The 24,207-nt window shown below is 39.6% G+C and overlaps 1 protein-coding gene across 32 annotated transcripts in view; it reads left to right on the top strand.

Moving 5' to 3' along the window:
* Positions 1–24,207, top strand: part of PKP4 (plakophilin 4) — a 255,756-nt gene that overhangs the window by 144,940 nt on the left and 86,609 nt on the right. For 12 of the 32 annotated variants that reach the window (XM_017342866.3, XM_070070829.1, XM_008258608.4 and 9 more), the window contains one exon: positions 18,568–18,633. The exons of the other annotated variants lie outside the window; for them this stretch is intronic. In XM_017342866.3, the coding sequence (XP_017198355.1) occupies positions 18,568–18,633 (66 nt within the window). The remainder of the gene's footprint in view (positions 1–18,567; positions 18,634–24,207) is intronic. 32 annotated transcript variants of the gene reach the window in all.

The following is a 24,207-nucleotide window of genomic DNA, read 5'->3' as shown; positions in this document are numbered from 1 at the left end:
GAGAGCTGGATCAGAAGTGGAGAAGCCGGGTCTCCAACTGGTACCCATGTGGGATGCTGGCATTGCAGGTGGTGACTTTACCTGTTACACAACAGTGTTGGCCCCTGCAGAGCTTTTTACTCATGGATGGCAATGAGTGCTGAGATATGAGATGTCCTAAGTTGCCAGTCACTGTGTCACTGTGCAGGTGCACAATGAGTGCACCTTAACAAGAGAAAGGACTCCGAGATGTCCAGATCATCTCAGGAAAGTCTCACAGCACAGGAGTCTTGGAGAGAAATATGCCCCTTAAACTATGTGTCCTGTGGGCTGGGCACCAACCTTCAAATCTGAACTTGATGCATGTGAGATCTGTTCTTTTTCTCCTTATAAAATCACTAGTGGGATTTTGCTCTCCCATGAGTTGAGTTGAGATTTCAGTGGATTAGTGACAGTAAAAGGACCAAAACTGCAGGGAGGACCCCACATAGACTCTGCCCATCTACCCAACTGCGACTTCACCTGCCCACCTATACTCCCAAGGGCATAGATGCAGGCAGGGTGGGCAAGACTCTGTATTTTGCTGGCTGTGTAATTAAATACTCATTTGTGAAATTCAAGAAGGTATAAAGAGAAAAACTCATAATTCTACCATTCAGAGGTAACTGCTTTGTTCTTAAGCCAGATTTATTAAATTTACTGAAAGTTCACCCCTTTGTAGAATAGTTGTATGCTTTTTGACAAACACTTTTGGCATACAGCTGTGTGACCACCACAGTCAACATACCCCCTTAAAAGAAGCCACTGCTTTTAAAATTTTGCCTCATTCCTTTTTTAATATTTTTAAATTTTGAGAATTCCTTATGAGTAACTTTTCTCTCATTCAAGTCCTACTTGGATATGCCAGAACTTTACTTTAAACATGTTTTAATGTCTGCCACTTCTCAGAGAAATTCCCAAGGGGACAAATAACTTGGAACACCCCCCCCCATGTTAATTTTTAGTGGTTGGAGATTACTATAACCCTTCTGATGGCAAGTACACTGAGGATAGCAGATTTGGTCAGGTAAAATATTACAAGATAAATTCAGCCTTCAAGATACAGCCTATGTTCAAATTTCCTGAACACAACAGCTTCTTGGATAATAAAACTGTGGAAAACTAAGAAAATATAGTTAGAATTGACGATTCGGTAAAGGAAAATATTATCATCTTGGAATTCTACACACTCTCTCTAAAATTTTGCAGCATAGAATTTCAAAGCTATTGTTGAGGGAAGATTACAATCTCACCTTGCCCAGAAACCAATCTTTATTCCCTTTTTTAAAAAAAGAAAAAGGATTTATTTATTTATTTAAAAAAAGTTACACAGAGAAAGAAGGAGAGGCAGAGGGAGAGAGAGGTCTTCCATCTGCTGGTTCACTCTCCAATTGACTGCAACAGCCGGAGCTGTGCTGATCTGAAGCCAGGAGCTTCTTCCTGGTCTCCCACGTGGGTTCAGAGGTCCAAGGACTTGGGCCATCTTCTGCTGGTTTCCCAGGCCATAGCAGAGAGCTGGATCAGAAGTGTAGTAGCCAGGGCTCAAACCATCGCCCATATGGGATGCTGGCACTGCAGGCTGCGGCTTTACCTGTTAAGACACAGTGCCAGCCCCACCCTATCCTTTGTTTATCAGTTGTTTTTACATAAACTGCAGATGATGAACAAACAAATTTATTTTTATGTACCATCAATTGTACTAAAATACTTTGTCTTACACATCATAGTTTATCCACTTAATTAAGATAAACACTAAATTTTCATACATATTGAAGTTAAGATATTTAAAAAGCTTTTCATAATTATAAAAATAGATATTAATAGCAACTTTGGAAGTAAAGCACAGTTTTAATTTTCATTTTGACTTTCTGAACATGATTTTGCAAATTTGATTATCCCATTTGGAAACAAGTGGTGCCTTCACATTGTGTGTCCTTTAACTGGCTGCCACTGGTTTAAGAAGCTACTGTATATGTAGAGAAAAATCCTACCCATAACAGCCTAGTGAGTGTTAAAATTAAATACCGGCACACACAATAACGGCAGTGTTAAAATTAAATAACCACACACTCTCCTTAAGATTATCTTTCTCAGTTAGCTTAAAGCCCAGCTAGAATCGAGTTCTTCATGGTTTCAAAGAAGGTCATACAATCTTGACAAGTGGTCTTTTTATCTCCACTCAAGAAATAAAAAGTTATTTTTTTAATGAAAAGATTTGACTCCCCACTGCCATTCAGATTTTTATATATACTGTATATGGTCGGTCATCTGCCGGTGCCCATCAGGCTTCCACTGATACTGTTAAAAATTCTAAAAATGTTCTAGGGCTGACAGTAGCAGAAAAGGCTTTTTCATGGTTCAGGTCTTTTCTTCAGTGATTATTTTTAAGTCATTGTGAAATAGATCTCCTCAAATAATACGTTCTCTGAAAGTATAGTCTGAATAGACTGAATGTGTGTACCTTGACATTTATTCTTTATTTAATTTACTACTTCAGGAAGATGTTTGATAAAATCCTGTCCCTTTGACCTTCAGGCTCTCATCTGCCACAACCTGAGGATCTTCTGATTGTTATTAAATAATAAGTTGATTGAGACGTATTTGGCACGCTGTGGAATGTAAGTTTACAGTGTACAATTCAGGGCTGGCTTCCCATGTTCACAGAGTCCTGCAGTCTTCACTGCTGTATAATTTTAGAGCATTTCATCACCCCCAAAAGACTCTACCCACTTCTGTTTTCTCCTCGTTCTTTCCTCTCCCCAACCCCTGGGAACCATAATCTGTTTTGTGTCTATGGATTTTCCTGTACACATTTCATATATGTGGCACTTTACAATATCTGCCCCCTTAGCATATATGTATCAGTAGTTAGTCCTTTTTATTCCCACTTAATATTCCATTGTGTGAGCATACTACATTTTGTTTGTCTTTTGCCAGATGTCAATAGGGTTCTTTCCACTGTTGTGAATAGTGCTGCTATGTTGTGGGAAAATCCCCAAGGTTTTGCTCCAAGCAGTCGTAGATTAGAAGGGAGAGGGGGAGCACAGGGAGGATTCCCTGGGCCTGTCACCCATGCTTCTACTCTCTAGCAGGACTTGTCTTCCTACCTTTCTACTTCGCTTTCTGTCATGGTAAATTCTTGATTGTTCCTAAGCTAGTTGTCTGTGTTGATTAACTTCTAAAGCTGTTTGGGACTCTTGCAATGTTCATCATAATATAGTTCACCAAGTTTCCTTTCTTAATGCTACATTTGGTCACTGGTGACTCTCTTAATGAATAAACAAATAAGAGCTCCCTGACTTCATTTCTAATTCAGACTAAATGAAGAATAAACTATTTCATGTTTGAGTGTAATTATCAGAAACACTCTTTGGGATTCTGCAGTGAATATTTATTAAATGGCTGTTCTTATGAGCAAATTAGTACCAGTGAATTTTTATGATGCAACTCCTGTTGTAAGCACAATAAGGAGTCCCACATCTGAAAGATGCAAAAACGAGTCTGTGGCTGACCTGCAGCCCTACAGAACTCATTTATCTAGAGCAGTTCACTCAAGCACAGTTCTTCTAGAAGGCATTTTAATTACTGTTTGTCATTGCCATTCCAGTCATGAGCCTGTTTCATCTGGGACGTACACATCTAAGTGGCAACTATCTCTCCACGTTTGAATTAAACTTGTATAACTAAGTCTTCTCTAGGACCTGTGAGCCCAGGGTAATTAACACAGTATTCCATCAGGCTAACTGGTTTGAATCTGGGAATGTGGTCATGTGGAATTTGAATTTTAAACCACTTTTCATATGTAATAAAATCATTTATGAGTCCAGAACATTGTACAGCAAAGCATTTTAATCACAGTAAGTATTTCAGAACCCTGTCTCATTGGGGCCAGTGCTGTGGCTTAGCAGGTAAAGCCGCCGCCTGCAGTCGAGTCTCAAGTCCCGGCTGCTCCACTTCTGATCCAGCTTTCTGCTATGGCCTGGGAAAGCAGTGGAAGATGGCCCAAGTCCTTGGGCCCCTGCACCCACGTGGGAGACTCAGAGGAAGCTCCTGGCTCCTGGCTTCGGGCTGGCGCAACTGCAGATATTACAGTCATCTGCGGGGGGAGTGAACCAGTGGATGGAACACCTCTCTCTCTCTCTCTCTCTCCCCCCGCCCCGCCTCTGCCTCTCTGTAACTCTGCCTTTCAAATAAATAAATAAATCTTTAAAAAAAAAAAACAAAGCAAAAACAACCCTGTCTCAGACTGAGCTTTATAAAATGTTAAGTGGATAAATGTGGTTGCAAAGAATCGCAAAAGAGATCAAGATTATAGGTAGCATCAAAGTTTCAGATTATTTTAAAATAAATTTAGTACATTTGGTTAAATATGAAGACATCTTTGCTGTATTAATTGTTCCAATTAATGAGGAGGAAAATAGTTTTTAAAATCCAAAGGCCCATGCATCTAAAATATATGTACCATACCATTCTTTAATTATCTTTTAAAGAACTGGTTTAATTGAAATTATTTTCTGTAATTTTTCTTAGCTCACATTGTATAATTACCATTCTTAAATTATTTTACAGTAATGAGTTATTGAACCCAAAGAGAAATTTTATTTCTGGCCCTTACTCTAAATCATGAGGTTTTTTTCAAACTATGTTTATGTTTGTTTTTTTTTTTTTTTTTTTTTTTTTTGACAGGCAGAGTGGACAGTGAGAGAGAGAGACAGAGAGAGAAAGGTCTTCCTTTGCCGCTGGTTCACCCTCCAATGGCCGCCGCTGCAGCCGGCGCACCGCGCTGATCCTGGCAGGAGCCAGGAGCCAGGTGCTTTTCCTGGTCTCCCATGGGGTGCAGGGCCCAAGCACCTGGGCCATCCTCCACTGCACTCCCTGGCCATAGCAGAGAGCTGGCCTGGAAGAGGGGCAACCGGGACAGAATCCGGCGCCCCAACCGGGACTAGAACCCGGTGTGCCGGCGCCGCAAGGTGGAGGATTAGCCTATTGAGCCACGGCGCCGGCGAACTATGTTTATGTTTGATAAAGTACTCTAAGTAGACTGAATAGGATTGTTCCAAGATGTTTTTTGAAAAATTTTACCTTTACTGCCTTATAAGAATTAGTTTTTCTATGTTTAAAAAACAATGCTCTTAAGTACTCTATTTTCTTATTACTGTGATTTAGAGGTTGTCTGTACTTTTTAATCTTCTTCTTAAGAAATGTTAAAATTCAAAGTACAGAGAATGATATAACAAATATTCAAGTATTCCCATCCTAGAATTGAAATGAAATGAAAATTCATCATACTAGCTTCTTGCCAGGAAAAAAATTAATAATAAAACAGAAATGTGCTCCCTTTGCCCTATTCTCCTATTGCTAAAACTGGCCAGCTGTGCAGTCCTCCAGTCTGCTGTGTGTGTTCATATGTCAACTACATAATCATGTACATCATATATATGACTGATATTTTTATTGTTTTTTTAAAAGATTATTTTTTGAAAGGCAATGTGATGGGGCGAGGGGTCGGTTAAGGGTCTTCCATCTGCTGTTTCACTCTCCAAATGACCGCAACAACCAGGTCTAGGCGAGGCTTACATCAGCAGCCAAGAATTTGATCCTGGTTTCCCACGTGAGTGACAGGGCTCTAAGTAGTTGGGCCACCCTCTGCTGCCTTCCTGAGCGTGGTAACAGGGAGCTGGATTGGAGCAGAGCAGCCAGAGCTCTGATACAGGCTACATCACAAGTGGCAGCTTAGCCTGCTGCACCACAGTGCCTGGCCCTTGTGTTTTGTTGGTATACACAAATGTTTATCTGTGTATCATTGGGTACAATGATTTTTCTATCTGAGATATATCCACATTGATATATGCATATGTACTTCATTTTTAAGCTGTTCTTATACATGAGTATTTGTATCATATTGTTAAGCTGTTGAGCCATCTCCCTGCTAAGGATTTACAGTATTGTAAGTTATGCAACAGTGAACATTCCTGAACATGTCTCCTAGCTCACATGTGTAAGATTCTGGAAAATTTACAATTAGTAGAATATTTAGGTCATAATGCATATTTTCAATTTTTCAGATCTTGGTTACTTGCTTTCCAAATTAGTTCAACAAATGCACCCTCCTGATCAGTATATGAAAAGTTTTGAGCTGCTCCTTGTTTCTTATTCAAAAACTTAAAATAAATTGATTTAGTGTTATCTCTTTTTACTTTGCATTTTTTTGATTTCTGGTGGGGTTGACTATATTTTCATATGCGTCTAGTCTATTTTAGTTCAGTTTTCTTTCCATATTCTTTGTTCATTTTTCTAATCTGGGTAATTATTTTTGATACTATCATTAATTTTTGAAAAAAATAACTCTAGGGTATATTCCTGTAAGTAGTACGTGTCCTAACACATGATAGCACACACTATATTATATTGATCTGTTTTTAGAATACAAACATAATATTATGACAACCATCCATATGTGATATATAATAATAGACCACATATTATCTAAGCCTTCAACATACCATACATGAAAGCCCAAACAGATAGGAAAAATATTATTTCCTTTTTCTGTTTTCTCATTTCTTTTGGTATTTTACATTTATTTACTACTACAAATACTTATGATTATTTTTCCAAATTCACTCAATATATGTTCATGCCTTTGCTTTTTGCTAAAGATACCAATATATAAAAACCAAGAGTTTTTTTTTTTTTTTTTTTTTAATTCTAGCAGGAAAGACATTGTGCACAACATACTAGATGACTAGGTGCCTTAGTAACAGCATGAAATACTCATATATGCCTTTATTTTGATCATTTCTGTTTTGTGAAGGGCACTATATTGATCAGATTACATTGTCTGTTCTGGTAGTATCCCAGGAAACCTTATTTTATCTTTGATTATCATACCCTTAGGTGAAAATACGTATGTTTGGTTATAAGGAAGAGAAGAGCAGCCACTGAACACCTACTACATAACTCACACCAGAGCTAATAGCTGTTTTGTCCTTGTTACCCTTTGAGTGCTCAATAGCATTTTGTTTTTTGGTCCTGGTGGTAATGTCTTTGGGTTGATTTGGTTTTAATTATTATTGTGCACCCAAATCTAACATTAGAAAGACATTTTCTCCTAAAGGTAGTATTTTGCTATTGGTTTACCACTGGGTTGTCAAGAAATGTTTTGGGGAGACCTGTCAGTCCTCCACCAAATACACTCAGTCTATATAAAAGCTGTGCTTGTGGCACTGAGACAACAATAGAACCCCTGCCTCTGGTTTCGTCTCCACTACCATTCTTTTGTTTCTCCCTTCTGGAAACTCTGAAGTGGCTTCTGTTTCTCTTCTTAGTTAATTACAAACATGTCATGAGTAAATCATGTAAAGTTCTGGAAAACCATAATGTCGGCCGGCGCCATGGCTCACTTGGCTAATCCTCCACCTGCGGCGCCGGCACCCCGGGTTCTAGTCCTGGTTGGGGCACCGGGTACTAGTCCGGTTGCTTCTCTTCCAGTCCAGCTATCTGCTGTGGCCCGGGAATGCAGTGGAGGATGGCCCAAGTGCTTGGGTCCCTGCGACTGCATGGGAGACCAGGAGGAAGCACCCGGCTCCTGGCTTCAGATCGGCACAGCGCCGGACATAGCGGCCATTAGGGGAGTGAACCAACGGAAGGATAGACCTTTCTCTCTGTCTCTCTCTCACTGTCTATAACTCTATCTGTTAAATAAAAAAGAAAGAAAACCATATTGCCACTACTACCTTTTGTGTTGTTACTTATTTTAGGGGGAAACATTTACCATTTTTCGTGTAGTTACTAGAACAATAATGATGAGATAAAGGAAAGTTGATATTAAGCTCTCCTTCTTATCACCACTTGACAAGTTAAGAGTGGAAAGAGTGATGTGTGTAATGAGATATTTCCTTAACCCTTCAGAACACAGCTCTAATCCAATGATGTATGGGAAAGAAGATTGGAAATGTGATTATCTACCTAAAAGTGAAGGCCATCCATTAGTGCATTTTCAGCAGTTAATCAGCTGGCTGTAAAAATGAACATGGCATGTCTGCCCAGGGAGGAAAAACACCTGACAAATTTGCCAGACTTTGTAGTGTCTGAATTGTTATTATAGCAGTCCTCCCTGAGGCTTCACAATCTATTTAATAACAAATCAATCTAATCTGGTTTTGCATAGATTTTTCTACTCTGCTGTTGTGTTCCTCCATGATTAAATCAGGAAAAACACTCTAAAACTGAAGAAGGGAAAAGCCTGTAGGCTATAAATTTTAACAACTAAATAATCATACATTAAAACAATTATACATTTTAACCACCATCAAATAATTTAGATAAAACATTTGGTTTGTGTTAGTGAACTGCTTATAACCCAAGGCAAGAAAAATCTTCAGGGTTTAAGTAGGTTTACTTCTTAGAGCCTCTATGGGGAATGAACAAAAATAACCTCTAAGTTTAGGATTCTGTGGTGTAGAGTCTTTGCTTCAGTCTAAGTCAGTTAAAGATTGATCTACTCTCTTGCTTTAGTTATATTAATAATGGGCTGCTTGAGTCACAGAATAATTAAAATTATTAGCCACAATAACAAGAACTGGTTCTTAAGAAGCACAGAGCATGGACACATAGCTATTTAAGTAGCATTAGTAAAACATTTTTCAATAAAGAATCTCAAATAGTAAGTGATATTTTGTTGTATTTCTTATGAACATAAATTCAAAGGCAGAAATTATATTATTGAAAAGAGTCCTAAATTAGGAATAAAACTGCAAGTTAAAATCTTGGTTGAATTTTGCAACTAATAGTAGATCTAAAACAGTGCTTATCAATGGCTCCTAAAATCATCAGCTGAAAAGTTGATAGGGGATTTAATAATGGATGTATCAGGCCAACAACACCTGAACCCACTCATGTATCACTTGAGTGTCACAAAAAGGAGACAGAAACTGTGGTCTGTTGATGTGACACAGTGGGAAGTGCAGATCATCACCTACAGTATGTCCTTGCCTCAAATTGTTCAAGCATCTCAATCTAAATAACAGTTATGAGAAATACAAGATATAGAAGAGCATTTTAAATGACAGTGCGCTGATGCATTAATTAGATGCACAATCTCAGGAGTTCTATAGCACAAATGAAATAATTCCCAGCAGGAAAGGAGGAAGGAGGTCAAAAGTGTACATGAAAAGAGGTTTTTTAGAGAAACCAAGCAATACAACATGTGGACCTTGTTTTGGTCTTTATTCAAATAGACCAGGGATTTAAATACTGACTAGATACTTGAAAAGATGTTTATTTACTTATTCTCTTTGATAGGGAGAGAACTCCCATCCATCCATTCACTCCGCAAATGCCCTCAACAACTGGGGCCCAGCCAATCCAAAGCCAGAAACTTAGATCCTAATCTGGATCTCCCTTTTAGGTGACAATGACCTAACTAGTTAAACCATCACCTGCTGCCTTCCAATATCTGCATTAGTAGGAAGCCGGAATCAGAATTGGGAGTGAAACCATAACTTAAACCCAGGCACTGTTGTATGGGATACGGGCTTCCCAAGCAACTTCTTAACCGCTAGGCCAAATGCCTGGCTCGTGAACTGGTTTTTATTGTGTATGTTTTAAATGTTGGGTAACAACGGTTTTACATTGTTAGATGAGTCAACCTTTAATAATGTGACTGAATTTATATTTTAAAATTTAACCATTTTTGGGGGGTTTTTTATAACATTATTGTGATTACATTTCTTAAAGTCAGTATTTCTTAACATTTTTTAAAATCTGCTGGGTGGGGGCTGGTGCTGTGGCTTAGTGTGCTAAGTCTCCACCTGTGGCGCCAGCTTCCCATATGGGTGCTGGTTCTAATCCCGGCAGCAACTCTTCCAATGTAGCTCTCTGGTATGGCCTGGGAAAGGAGAGAAGATTGCCCAAGTGCTTGGACCCCTGTTACCCGCATGTAAGACCTGGAAGAAACCCCTGGCTCCTGGCTTTGGATTGGCCCAGCTCTGGCTCTTCTCCAGAGACCAGTTTTTAGCTTGAATTTTAAAATTGCATAGATTATGAATGTATACAATATGCTCCTTAGATTCCATTATGCCTTCTCTATTGGTAATGCTGACTCATTCTGGCAAACAGTGGGGAAGGAAGAAAAGGAGAGAAAGAATCAGCTTATCAACCATCTCTTCTGTCATACTATATACCATACTTCTTTGCAGTCATATTTCTCCAAAGAAGAATCCTGGACATTAAAGTTAGAAATTTAAGACTCACCTTGTATTTTTGCTATGGAGGAAGCCAATTCACCCACTGTACAGTGTTTACAGGTCACCAAATGTTTATCAGTATGCTTTTTTTGTTCTACTTAATACTATTGGTTGAACTCTGTAATTAACACACAATTATTCTTAGGTGTTTAAATTGAACTGAAAAGTGATCCCTGTTAAATATAAGAGTAGGAATAAGAGAGGGAGGAGATGTACAATTTGGGACATGCTCAATCTGACTTGCCCCAAGTGGTGGAGTTAGAAACATACCAGGGGATTCCAATTCAATCCCATCAAGGTGGCATGTACCAATACCAACTCACTAGTCAAAGCGATCAGTTTCAGTTCACAATTGATCATAATGATAGGATTAAGAGTCAAAGGGATCACATAAACAAGTTTAGTGTCTGCTAATACTAACTGATAGAATTAAAAAGGAGAGAAGGATCCAACATGGGAAGCCAGATACACAGCAGACTTATAGAATGGCAGATGTCCTAAACAGCACTCTGGCCTCAGAATCAGCCCTTAAGGCATTCAGATCTGGCTGAAGAGCCCATGAGAGTATTTCAGGCATGGAAAGCCAAGACACTCTGGCAAAAAAAAAAAAAAAAACAAAAAACCAAACACCTAAATGAAAGATCTCCTCGAGTGAGATCCCAGTGGAAAGAACGGGCCATCAAAGAAGGAGGTACCTTTCTCTGAAGGGAGGAGAGAACTCCCACTTTGACTATGACCTTGTCTAAATAAGATCGGAGTTGGCGAACTCAAAAGGCTTCCATAGCCTTGGCAACTTATGACAAGAGCCTAGGGTGATTACTGATGCCATAAACAAGAGTGTCAATTGTTAAGTCAACAACAGGAGTCACTGTGCACTTACTCTTCATGCAGGATCTCTGTTCTTAATGTGTCGTACAATGTGAATTAATGCTATAAATAGTACTCAAATAGTACTTTACATTTTGTGTTTCTATGTGGGTGCAAACTGTTGAAATCTTTACTAAATATATACTAAATTGATCTTCTGTATATAAAGAGAATTGAAAATGAATCTTGATGTGAATGGAATGGGAGAGGGATCGGTAGATGGGAGGGTTGCGGGTGGGAGGGAAGTTATGGGGGGAGGGGAGAGCCATTGTAATCCAAAAGCTGTACTTTGGCAATTTATATTTATTAAATAAAAGTTAAAAAAATTTTAAAAAAGACCTTCTAGGCGGTTAAGCCACCATCTATAGTGCCAGCATCCCGAATGTCCTATATCTTGATTGGAGTGGTAGTTATACAGATGTACACATTTATCAAAACTCAACAAAATGTACACATAAGATCAGAAGTTAGGGGCTGGTGTTGTAGAAAATTAAGCCTCCACCTGCAGTGTCAGCATCCCATATGGGCGCCAGTTTGAGTCCCAGCTACTGCACTTCTGATCCAGCTCCCTGCTAATGTGTCAGGGAAAGCATTAGAAGCTGGTCCAAGTGCTTGGACTCGTGCACCCAGGAGGGAGACATAGATGAAACTCCTGGCTCACGGCTTCAGCCTGCCCCAGCCCTGATCATTGCAGCCATGTGGGGTGTACTAGCAGATACAAGATCTCTCTTTCTTTCTCTCTCTCTCTCTCTCTCTCTCTTCCTCCCTCTTTCTTTCTTTCTCTCCCTCCCTCCCTCCCTCCCTCCCTCCCTCCCTCCCTCCCTCCCTCTGTCTCTCTTACTGAAACCCTGACTTTCAAATAAATAAATAAATCTTAAAAAAAAAAAAAGACCCTCTACCTGACCCTTCATTATCAATGTCACTGCTGCTAGTCTTTCTTTCTGTTTCTTTCCCCTATGCAGTAGTTTGGAAATCCTGTACATACTTATGTGTAGCATTAAAAGTGAAGAGAAGGAAACAAGAGTGTGTTAAGGAGATGTGGGACAAATGAGGGATCCATGAATGTTTCCAAGAGGGGTTTAAGGCAGTTTAGACCCACTTTCCTAGATCCCAGATGTCTTGCTTCCTAGAGACACGGTGGTATGCAGTGCTGACTATTGACTGCAGCCTTATGGGTCTATTCTTTTTCCAGGACAGTTATTGATGATCCTGGGTCTGTATTCTATCCCACATCCATTCCTCCTTAAGCACTGAAACAGCTATTTTTAGTGCTTGTCCGTGGATCAGGAGTTGAAAATGCTGAGATACAAGCAGTTTTTTTTTTTCAACAACCCCAGCAAAAATTTAAGAAAAGTATTCTTTCTTTAATTAGAATAATGAGAATATATTTTTTCTTTGAATGTAAACTTACTATTCATAAAAATTAAAAATAAGTGCATACTCTTTGTATTCAACATACAAAATGGTACTTTGCCAATCTTTAGACACATCAAATTTAATAGTACCTTTACATTAATGTCAAGGAATTGTATGTGAATTAATCATTTGCGTTTGAATATCCCAGCAGGGTAAATGATCAGGGAGTAAATGTTAAACAGAAATCAAGGATAAAGGGCCTGTGTTGGGGCACAGCAAGTTAATCCACTGCTTGTGTCACTGGCATTCTTTATTTGATCCAGATTCCTGTTAATGCACCTGGGAAGGCAGTAGAAGATGGTCCAAGTACTGGAGCCCCTGCCACCCATCTGGGAGACCAAGATGGAGTTCCAGGCCCTGGCTCTTGAAGCCATTTGGGGAATAAACCAGCTGATGAAGATAACTCTCTCTTCCCCTCCCTCCCCGTCTCCCTCTTACTCTCTCTTTCACGTAAATAAATTTTTAAAACACTGAAGCTAAATAATATTTATAATTTCTTTTAAGTAGAATTTGACATGCACTTTTCAAAACATTTTAAATACTAAGTAATGTGCCAAGTAAAAACATGCATCATCAACAAAGCTATTTATGAGTTTTGAGTGCTTTGGGTGCCAGTGTGTCTCTTACAGAGATGTACAGCTTTGTCCCTTGTTGTGCTATGCTTGGTCTTATACAAGTTGAAAGACAGGAATTTTACCCTTCCCTTACCAGAGCCAGCTTTGTTTAAAATTATAAGATTTAAATTGTTTTATGCACTTCTAAATATAAAGAGTATATTTGTGTTTGCTTTTTCTGTTTTTGTTTTTAAATTCTAAAAAATAGTCCCTTTCTGGGACCAGTGCCGTGGCTCACTTGGTTAATCCTCTGCCTGCGGCGCCAGCATCCCATATGGTGCCAGGTTCTAGTCCCGGCTGCTCCTCTTCCAGTCCAGCTCTCTGCTGTGTCCCCGGAGGGCAGTGGAGGATGGCCCAAGTGCTTGAGCCTCTGCAACTGCATGGGAGACCAGGAAGAAGCACTTGGCTCCTGGCTTCAGATCGGTGCAGCACCGGCTGTGGCGGACATTTGGAGAGTGAACCAGCGGAAGGAAGACCTTTCTTTCTGTTTCTCTCTCTGTCTATAACTCTACCTGTCAAAAAAAAAAAAAAATATTCCCTTTATGTTTATTATTGGAAGGTGTAGGAAGAATCAAATAAGGAAGACAGTAGTAGATCTTGCACACATAATTCTCAGTAGCCCATCTATGAGCATTCCAAGGTAAACTCTTTGTTTAAATAAGATTGTAGGTTTTGGCAGCACACTTAGGGGAAAAAAGTCTGGTGTTGTGTTTAGCCATTTACTCATTTCATTTCAGTTGCTCTTATTCTTTAAATTGTCAACTAAAATGTTAGAAAACCTTCCATTCTGATTTCTACTTTGACTTGCTGAACACCTGTTATGGGCTGGGCTTAAACAGAAGTCATGCTTCCTGTATAATTTATGGGGATAGCAGAGGGAACTGTTTGTCTCATTTTTGTCTAGTACTACATCCTTTTTGATCTTCCCCTTCCCATATGGTCTTCTGAATCTTTTATTCATAGATTCAAAGCACTAACACAAAATGCTTTTGTCAAAGATTATTTAACATCTTCTGAAATGTGTTCACCTCTAGTCCCCATGAAGGTTGCTTGAATTGTATTTCCTGTTCCTTTAATGTTCTTGCTGGGCATCAAATAAGTAATTTTCTCTTTGGGAAACTGGTCATAATATTATTTATTTATATCATACTTTTTCCTGGAATGCATTTTATACAGTAGTTAGAAAGGTCCAAAAATAAGATTGAGTAGTATGAGGGAAAAATGGGATGATGAACTCAAAAAACAATAATGAAAAAAAAAAAAATAGGGCCAGGAATGAGTCTAAAAACGTTCACTGCAGTGGCTGGTCACACATTTTACTCAAACTTGCTGTTAGCCAGTGGAAACAGACTGTACTTTATGTCATACTTTTTTGCTGTCCCTGTTGCTCATGAATTTTTAAACACTAAATCTTTTAAATTATTTACATAGTTGGGAGACATATAGAGAAGAGAGAGGGGGAGGATGACAGATAGAAAGCAAGCTCCCATTTGCTGATTGCTCCCTAAGTGCCTGCATCCTCTTGTATATGCCTGCAGTGACTAGGACTGGCCCAGGCCGAAAGTGGAAGCTGGGAAGTCAATCCAGGTCCCCCACCTGGATGATGAGAACCCAACGACTTGAGCTATCATTGCCGTCTCCCAGAATGTGCATTTTCTGGGAGTTGGAATCAGGAGCCAGAGCCAGAAGTCACACCTAGGCACTCCAGTAGAATGTGGCATCCTCACTGGCATAACTACTACACTAAATGCCAACCCTAAAACTAAAATTTTGAAAGTATATTCTAAGAGGTAAAGTATCAGTGGAAGAGAAATATAAGTAGATGAGTGAGACCCTGTGCCTTTGGCCGTTTCTGTGGTCCATGAAATATCAGACCTGCCTTCCTATAGCTGTCTTATTTGCTCATTCTGTTGGTCACAGAACTAACTGGCTAGGAATAGACCTGGTTTGACAAATCCATCTCTGCCAGTGATGGCTGTGTCCTGTTGCAGATGGGTCAGGGGCAGTTGTATCCTACATGAAAGACATCATTTTTAATTCAAGTGCTCTTCCTTTTCTGTAACCTCATTGTCACCTTCAGATCATATAAATAATTATGAGAAAAGACCCCTTACCCTGTCTCATTTCTTATGCCTTGCTTGTTTCAAATTATAGACATGTACCATTTTCAGAGGCAAAGTCATAACACAATCACACCAAAAAAAATAACAAATTCAGTTTCTCTTTCCCTGGCTACTGAGATCTTAAGAATAAGCTTCAAAAGAGAGAGGGCTAGTGGATATCCAGAGGAAAAGCCAGGAAGAATTTATCAGTGGGCCTTTCTCAGAGAGAATCAGTTTCCAAGCAATGGAGGATTGCCCAGAGTCTCTGGTAACATGGTATAGAGAAGCCTCAGTCAAGAAAAAAACACGGCTCTGGAGGGAGAGTTTTCACTTTTGTTTTTGTTGAGCTTGTTTGTGAATTAACATTAAATAAATTTGGAAGAGGTTCCCAAAAAAATGTAGTTAAATATCAAGAAGTAGCTTTCAGAGTATGATTGCTAGACAACTGATTTATCAAACTAGGTCCTCCGAGCCCCTTCAGGGCAGCAAAATGGTGAGTGGAGATAGTTTGCCTCCCAGCTCCCCTCTTCTTCAATTAGGACCTTCAGTTCACCTTCATTGTCTGGTTTACAACATACTGACCTTCAGGTCTGTGATTTTACCTGAACAGGCTAATGTAGGAGAAGGCTGAAGAGCTCTCCACACTGTGCTGGGAAGAATGATCATGATAGATTGTTTAATTTTGTCAAACTGTTCTAGTTGTTCTCAATTTAAGTTGCTAATGCTAAGGATTTATTTCCTAGTCAGTCATTATCTAACTGAAAGGAAAAGACGAGGACCCTGTTTCCAAACATAGGAAAAACAAAACTAGCCATAACCTGACAGTTACCTACTGGGGACTGTTATCAGTTGTTGGAATATCAGAAAGGATTATAGCATTGGGGAGCTGTTTATTCCATCTCAGTCTATTAGGTCCTGCTTCTCACCACATTGGTTATGAGTCCAAAGTGAATTCAAGGTCATTACAGTTGAGGGCCAGGGTAAGGAGAAATTCGGCTTCCCCACAGGGTGAATGCTTTAAGACCTGGGATGTCCACAGGCATTTATTTGAAAAAGTGGCATAAAATCAAGAGCCGTGAAGAAAGCTAAAGCACACAACGAGCTTAACCTTGCTAAGAACTCACAGAAACTAATGGAATGTTTTACAAACAGATAAAGAGACAGACTGAGCAAAATTTTAAATATACTAGTTAAAATGGAAGCCAAAGCAAATACTAGATACAAATAAAAATCTTAAAGTATGTTGTGATATCTCCTTTTCATGATTGAAAGCTTAATCTGATTATAATTAATGAAGGTTTAAAAATGTAAGTGTATTCAATAGAATGTTGTGCTGAGTTGAAGGTCATGCTATGGCTTGAATGTGGCTTGAGTGCATCCCCTAAGGCTCTATATGTTGGGAACTTGGTCTTTTCGGTGGTGGCGGGAGACTTCAAGAGGCAGAGTCTGGTGGGAAGTAGCAAGAATGCCCATCCCCTCTCTTTGACTTTCTGTCCTGCCTTGTGATTGATTGCTCCCTCTTTGACATGCGTCTACCCTCATGATGCCATTCACATGTGGTCCTCACCAGAGCTGAACTGATGCTGGTGCCATGCCCTGAACATCTAGAATTGTGAGCTGAATAATAGCTACCCAGCCATGGGTATGTAAATAAAACAACAGAAAACAGACTAATACAGGTAGTTTGTTTTAAATGTATTATGAAATATTCCAAGTAAGGCCAAAACTTGGAAATCGTGAATAGCTATTTTGACAGATTCCTTGGGGTGACTGAGGGGAATCCCAGGTGCGTAATGGAAAATATGGATTGACCAAGGCACTGTGAAGACCAGTGTCCATATCAAAGAAGATTCTGAGGCAGTTCATTGAGAAACTACTTATAATGCCTACAGGATAAAAGGTGTTAAGTAATTGCAAGGTAAATTCATTGCCAAAAAATAAAAACTAAAAACTAAGTTTCCATGTTTTTAAGAAACTGGGAAATACACCTAGAAAACAATTAAAACATAAAATTATGAATTACAGTGGAAATTATAAGGAGCTAAGAGATAATTGCCAAAACTTTTGACAGTGCTAAATATTTGGATTTTAAATATGAATCCAAAAATCTGAACATTTGCTGCAGGAGTAACTTTGATTAGTAGACTATTAAAGGGCACCAGTGGTGTGTGACAAAATTTAAGGACAAGTTTTAAGATGAGGAAAATATAAATTGAAAATAAGGCAGTAATTTATTGGTAGCAAAACAGTGTAATACAATTTGGAATTTTATTCAAGCTACTGAGATTTCATCTTTAAATACAAGGTAATATTTTAACTCTTACTCAACAGTTAATATGTGTAGAAAAATACAGAAATTTGTATGTAACTTAAATTTAGGAGCAGCGCTCAAATGAATGAAACTACTGAGAAACTCAAAAGTAACCAGGTTACAAAGTCAGGACAGCAATATACAAATGTATTTGTTCAGGCCGGCATCGCGGCTCAGTAGGCTAATCCTCCGCCTTGCGGCGCCGGCACACCGGGTTCTCGTCCTGGTCAGGGCACCGGATTCTGTCCCGGTTGCCCCTCTTCCAGGCCAGCTCTCTGCTGTGGCCAGGGAGTGCAGTGGAGGATGGCCCAAGTGCTTGGGCCCTGCACCCCATGGGAGACCAGGATAAGGACCTGGCTCCTGCCTTCGGATTAGCGCGGTGCGCCGGCCGCAGCGCGCCGGCCACGGCGGCCATTGGAGGGTGAACCAACGGCAAAGGAAGACCTTTCTCTCTGTCTCTCTCTCATTGTCCACTCTGCCTGTCAAAAAAAAATGTATTTGTTCAAATTTCCAGAATAAAGACAAATAGACATTTAATCGGTGAGCATCCATCCATTAATTAACTCTATTCGATAAAAGTAGAAATCCTAAAAGTCACTGAGAGAATTTTGTGAAAGACCACACTGTGATAATGAAGAAGTAGGCCATGCAGTGCTACTTGTTTGGGATGCTTTCAACAACCATTTAAAGAGATTATCTGTCAAAACAGAAGAAATGTCAGATTTACCTGCATGTGTAGGATTTTATGTTGCTGGTCTCCCAAACTGGCTGGTTCCCAGCCCTTTATAATTTTTGAGTGGTGAGAATGGAAATGAATGATAGAATATGGCAATATGTTTTATATTGCTCCATATGTCTCCCACTGGAGACTCGAGGTTCACATTCCTGCCTGGGTGCTCCCAATATCAATTTAGATTCCTTTAATAGATGAGTAGGAGTGTTAGGTCTTAGTTTTTGTTTTAAAAAATGTTTCACGCTTTTGATTGTTACAGATGTTTGAATGCATCTTTAGTCAGCACCATGCTGGACCCTGTGATGCTGACATCAAAGGCTCTCTTGTAAGTTCTCTTTAGGCTCTTGTCTCCCCAGCCTCTAACAATGACAAGCACTTAGTAGATGATCAACAAATCCTTTTATGAATGAATATATGTGATACATACAATAAACATCTTTTGCATAAGATACAGAGTCAAAGCAAAGGGATGTGTAGAATGATTGAAACAATTTCTAAAATTATTGTGATTGACCTTTAAAACACAACAGCCTGAAGAGTTAAGATCACCTATCTTTTACTTAAATATGTCTACATAATGCCACTTCCTAGTTAGATATAGGAAGGACTAAGACACAGTCTTGACCCTCAAGAAGGATACTGTGTAGGTAGTGGAAATGTAGATAAACAGTTACTACAATTATAATCATATGAAAAATGCAAAAATAGAGATGAGCTGTTGGGCACATTATTGACATAAAGGAGGAAGTGATCAACTCTCACCAAGCTAATTCTTGAAGGATTGTTGTTGGCTGCCAGGGAAAGAGTAATAGATGGTAGATAGTCCAGACAGTGGGACACACCCAGGCTCTATACATGAATAAAACAATAACTTGGATAATTCTTGTAACTAATCCCTGCCAATTAATACTAAGTGCAAGTTAATTTGTGACTGGCCAGAGTTAATTTTTATAGCTATTAATGACAGTTGTATATTTCTATAATGTGTATATCACACTGATGTGTATGTAATTCTTAACACAATACTTTTTTTTCAAGATTTATTTATTTACTTGAAAGCGTTACAGAGAGAGAGGGAGAGACAGATTTTCCAACCACTGGTTCACTTCCCAGATGGCCTAATGGGCCAGGGCTGGATCAAGCCAAAGCCAGGAGCCATCTGGCTCTCCAGCGTGGCAGGCAGGGACTCAAACAATTGGGTCATCATCCACTACTTTCCCCTGACCATTAGCACTGGGATGGAATGGAAGTGTAGCAGCCAGGACACGAACTGGTGCCCATATGGGATGCTGGCATTGCGGATGGTGATTTACACACTATGCCACAACACTGGCCCCAAAACAGGGTTTTTAATAGAGCGGTCACTTTTTCAGCTGAATTGTATTCTAATCTTGAGCTAGACCTGCTTCTGTTTTCTACAGAGAAATAGCTTCTTAGACCCTGTCCTAATTCAGTGCGTCTTGTAGGAGCCTAGTGTCTGTAGCCTATGTGTAGTAGAGATGCAATGAGCCTGCCTGTCTAGACCTTAGAGGAGGTGAGGGGAAAGGTGTGGTAGAGTTAGCAGGTGGCTCCATCCAGCTCCCCACTGCCCTTCCCCTAGTGTGTCTGCTAAAGCAGGCTGGTATACATCACAGGCAAATTTTAGGAACAAATTGGTTACTGACTTAATTAAGTGCAACACTTTCCATAAATATTGCTGCTATTGTAGAAAGTGCTACAAAGTGAAGGTAAAATTTATTATTAGAGTGTTTAGTTTCATGGGAGATATATATATATATATATATATATATATATATATATATATATAATTACATAGTACCTGCACATGCCATTCTGGAATTTAAGTAATTCTGAAAGAATTTCCAAAGTGTATTTCTGCACATTCTGCCCCCGAAATAGAATTAGAAGTGTGAAACAGCATGATGTGTGAAGCAACTGCAAGTAATTAGAAGAGCCTCAAGTGTAGATTTGTGTGGGAGAGGGCAAACTCGAAGGAGCCGGGTGCTGGGGGGTCTCCTGTGCCATCCTAAGATGTTGGAGTGTCTACCACCCTGAGACGTTGCGTTCTGTCGTCTGCACATGTGTTGTGTATTAGCAGCAGCAGAATGGCATCAGACTTCAGTGCAGGAAGCATCACAGTAGCAGCAGCATGGGAAGAGAGCCTGAAAGGGTGAGAAACCGCAGCCTGGAAGACCAGTTAGGAGAACGACTGAAACCGTGATCCAGCCACAGCAGGATGACAGGGTGCAGGCCCGGACTGGGTCAGTGGGAGTCAATGTGAATTCAAAACGCACATGTTTTGAGTGATAGCCGCGTACCGGGAACTGCCTTAGGTTCTGGCAGTGGACTGGAGGCGACTGCCACACCCTCACAGAGCTTCCCCACAGTACAAGGACAACCTGCTCTTCAGTTTGAGTGACTGAGTCTAAGAACTAAAGAGTCGGAGTGGGCATTCGGCATATTTCAACATGTTGAATACAAAGTGTTACATGTATTTTTATGCAGTAGAAATAGGGTCTACAGTTGAGGAGGCTTGAGCTCTTTCCAGGGGACCTGTTTGTGTTTTGTTGATTTGATAACATCGTTCAGGACTTGTGGTTATAAACAGTAGAATCCTCTCTGGCTTGTTTCAGCAGAAAAGGAACTTACTGAAAGCTTTTGGGTGTTAGCGTGAAGAATGTCTAGGAAGGCCAGAGAATCAGGCTCTGAGTCTGGGTGTCCAGAAAGTGCCCACTGCCACCCGTGGATGGCTCAGGATCCCGCTGCCATCCTGCCCTTGGCTCCTTGTGGATTCTCACTCGGCATGAGCAGACATGTTTCCTAACTGGTAAATTGGGAACGTGCCAAAGGAAGGAGCGTTGTTAGACATTACACTGCTGTAAATGTCCAACAAAGATATTTTTGCCTCCAGTTGTATCTGAATGAAAATACTTTCATAAGTCTGTAGAATTTTACAGTGATTTACTTCGTAGTTTCATGTAATAGTATGATGCAGGCATAGTGTTCTCCTTAAAACTGCTATTTTTATATTAAAATTATTTTTGTTTATGAAGTTGCTAATGAACTTGCTTTTAACTGTGGTTCACTGTGTGACCAGACAGTCCTAAATTTAAGAATGAGTTTTATTCTGAAGGGTGGTTGAGAATGACATTAGAAATTATGACTGCCTCTTCCCATTGAAACAAAGTTATTGCAGGTGGTTCAGTTCTTGTGTTTTAAAACATGTTTCCCATGCCAACGGAGGCTCTTCAACACAAGCTGCTTGGCTTCTTCAGAAGAGAAGTGACAGGGCGCAGGGATGGAGTCCTGTGTGGGCACAGTGCCTGTGGACACGTGGAAGGAAGATGGTCAAGAAAAGATGGGGATGTGCTTCTCAGAATACATGGTTCTAGGAAGAGAAGGAAGGAAGGGAGAATGAGCCTGGGTTTGTAACATGGGGCTGCCTCTGTTGTTTCAATAAACATTGGTTGCATTCCGTGTCCTAACAGCATTTCTAGATCCCATGTATCTGTTATCTAATCTCTCAGTCCCTGAATAGTGAACAAGTTGGGATTTATTTAAAATGAAGTCACCCAAGAGGGAAATAGACTGTTCTGAGTAACATACAGCGAGCAGTTGTTGCTCGGTATTGGGGAATTTAGTGCAAAGGTGATTGAACTGAATATACAGTTTTCAAAATATGTCATAGGACATTTTGCTTAGTTTTAATCTTTATCCTTAACATGTTTGCCCCGTGATTTATGTCTTACACCTGAAACAGAATAGGGGAAATTAATTTTAATGGGAGCTTCCCACTGCCTTCACCTGAGAATGCCTTTTTACACTTTACTAGTCTCTCAACAGCAAAGATGCTGACACTTCCTACCTCTATGAGGGAGAATGAATTGACCTTCTTAAACAAATATGTATGCACCTGATCACACAAAACAATGAAGAGCTTGGTGTTTTTCGGTTTGTCTTGTAACGACAACATGTATGTAGTAAGCAACTCCTCTGTGCCTAGCAGTATGCTAAACCTTGACATTCAGAGATGAGAAAAACATTCACAGCCCTTGCCCCATTTGAGCAATTTGCTGGAATTATAGTCTATGATTTATAATTGTAAGGATTTAAAAATCTTGTAAAGGTATTTCATTAAAGTTCATGGAAATTTCAAACTCAGAAGATAATAAACTTTCCTGATATTACCAAGAAACTTCAGATTATATTAAACACTCTGGATGGCAGTGGATTTACCATGTATTTTGATATTCACATAAAGTGTGCTCATTTTGTTAGGAACACAGCTGGGTAATATCAAGCTCAGCATGTTGAAAGTTGATTCAGGTGATAGAATTAAAAACAAAAACAGATTCACTCTAAGTTGAAATTCGGTGTGGAGAACAACTTTTGGAGCCACAAGAAGCTAGTGACCTATGCAAAGGAATAGGAGTCATAATTGGCAAAATTTTCCTTTTTCTTTTCCCCCACTAGTCACTTGATTTCAGTAAGAGTGCATCAAATAAATAAAGGAGCATCGCAGGTGCTCTGCAGAAGACGAGCATTAACTAAGTGACACCCTTGGCTGGAAGCATGTCCTCGCTGCCTGCACCTGATTCAAAGTACCGAAGTGAGAACTGCCCAGACTGTCCTGCAGAAAAGGCACACCCCACACACAATTGAAGTCCAGGAAGTTCTAACTGAATCAGGGCTTTCCAACAGCAAAGTTTCACTAACCTAGAATGAGCTGGGGCAAATGTTACTTAGGATCCTAGAGCTATAGCACTGCTAGAATTGTTCTTTTCAACTGCTCTAGCTCCTGTATTTTACAGAATATTCCCATAAGCTCAGAGCAACACATCTGTAGATTTAGTAAGCACTCCTGAAACATTTACCTGTATTATTTTTTTCTAATTTCAAAAAACATACCAGTATTTAAAAAAGAAGAAAATCCTCATGTTTGTACCACATAGAAAAGGTGCCAGCACTCTGCTTTGTGTTTCTCTGGACTTCTTTCTAGGCATAGTGTATATGTGTATGTGGGCACTTATGGCACATCACCACCTGTTCCACACAGTGGAGGAGCACTGACCGCCCTGGGTTTGATCCCAGCTCTTCCAATTACTAGCATATGGCTTTTTAAACCTGGAAAAATAAAGATAATAATGAACCTGTTCATATGTTCGAATAATAAAAAAGAGATGATACATGTGAAGAGCTTTAATCTAGTGTTTAATAAATTCTTTTTTAATCCAAGCTACTGTTGCAGTGTTCTGCCACTTTGTCCCCTTACACCATGATTCTCTCTGGGAGCTGAAGGCTGGGGAGAGCAGGGAGGCACAGATTTTCATGTACCCTGTTTTTAAAGAGGTGTGCATATCAGCCAAGGAACAGACATAGCAAAACTTGTATTCGGGCTTGTAAAATCTTAACATTTTTATGTGAAGTCCTGTGATGGGATGTAAATATTATAAGGTAACTTGACACATTTTCTTGGAAGATACTCTCCATGTTGTTCAGGTTCTTTGGGGTGGTAGGTGGAGAAGAATGTATTGTCGTTTACATGGTGTGACTCAGTGAAGCAGTTCACCCAGTTTTCATACTCTCTTCATGTATTAACTTCTACAAATAAGAGAAAACATGTGATGTTTGTCTTTCTGGATCTGATTTATTTCACTTAGCATAATGATCTCCAGTTTCATCCATTTTGTTGCAAAAGTTAGGAGTTCATTCTTTTTTATGGCTGAATGATATACCACATTTTCTTTATCTAGTAATTCTACTCCTCTGTTTACCTTATTCAAGGAGAATTTTATGTCACTTTATAATTTGCCTTAATTCCCAAATGGAAATGCAGCTTTGTCCCAAATTGATGTGGGAGGTTAATATTGTCTAAAAATTAACTTAGATACAGGCATAA

This window comes from Oryctolagus cuniculus, chromosome 3, assembly GCF_964237555.1.
Source record: "Oryctolagus cuniculus chromosome 3, mOryCun1.1, whole genome shotgun sequence".
Lineage (NCBI taxonomy): Eukaryota > Metazoa > Chordata > Mammalia > Lagomorpha > Leporidae > Oryctolagus > Oryctolagus cuniculus.
The sequence above is the reverse complement of the archived record's forward strand: the minus strand, read 5'-3'. Positions and strand labels throughout refer to the sequence as shown.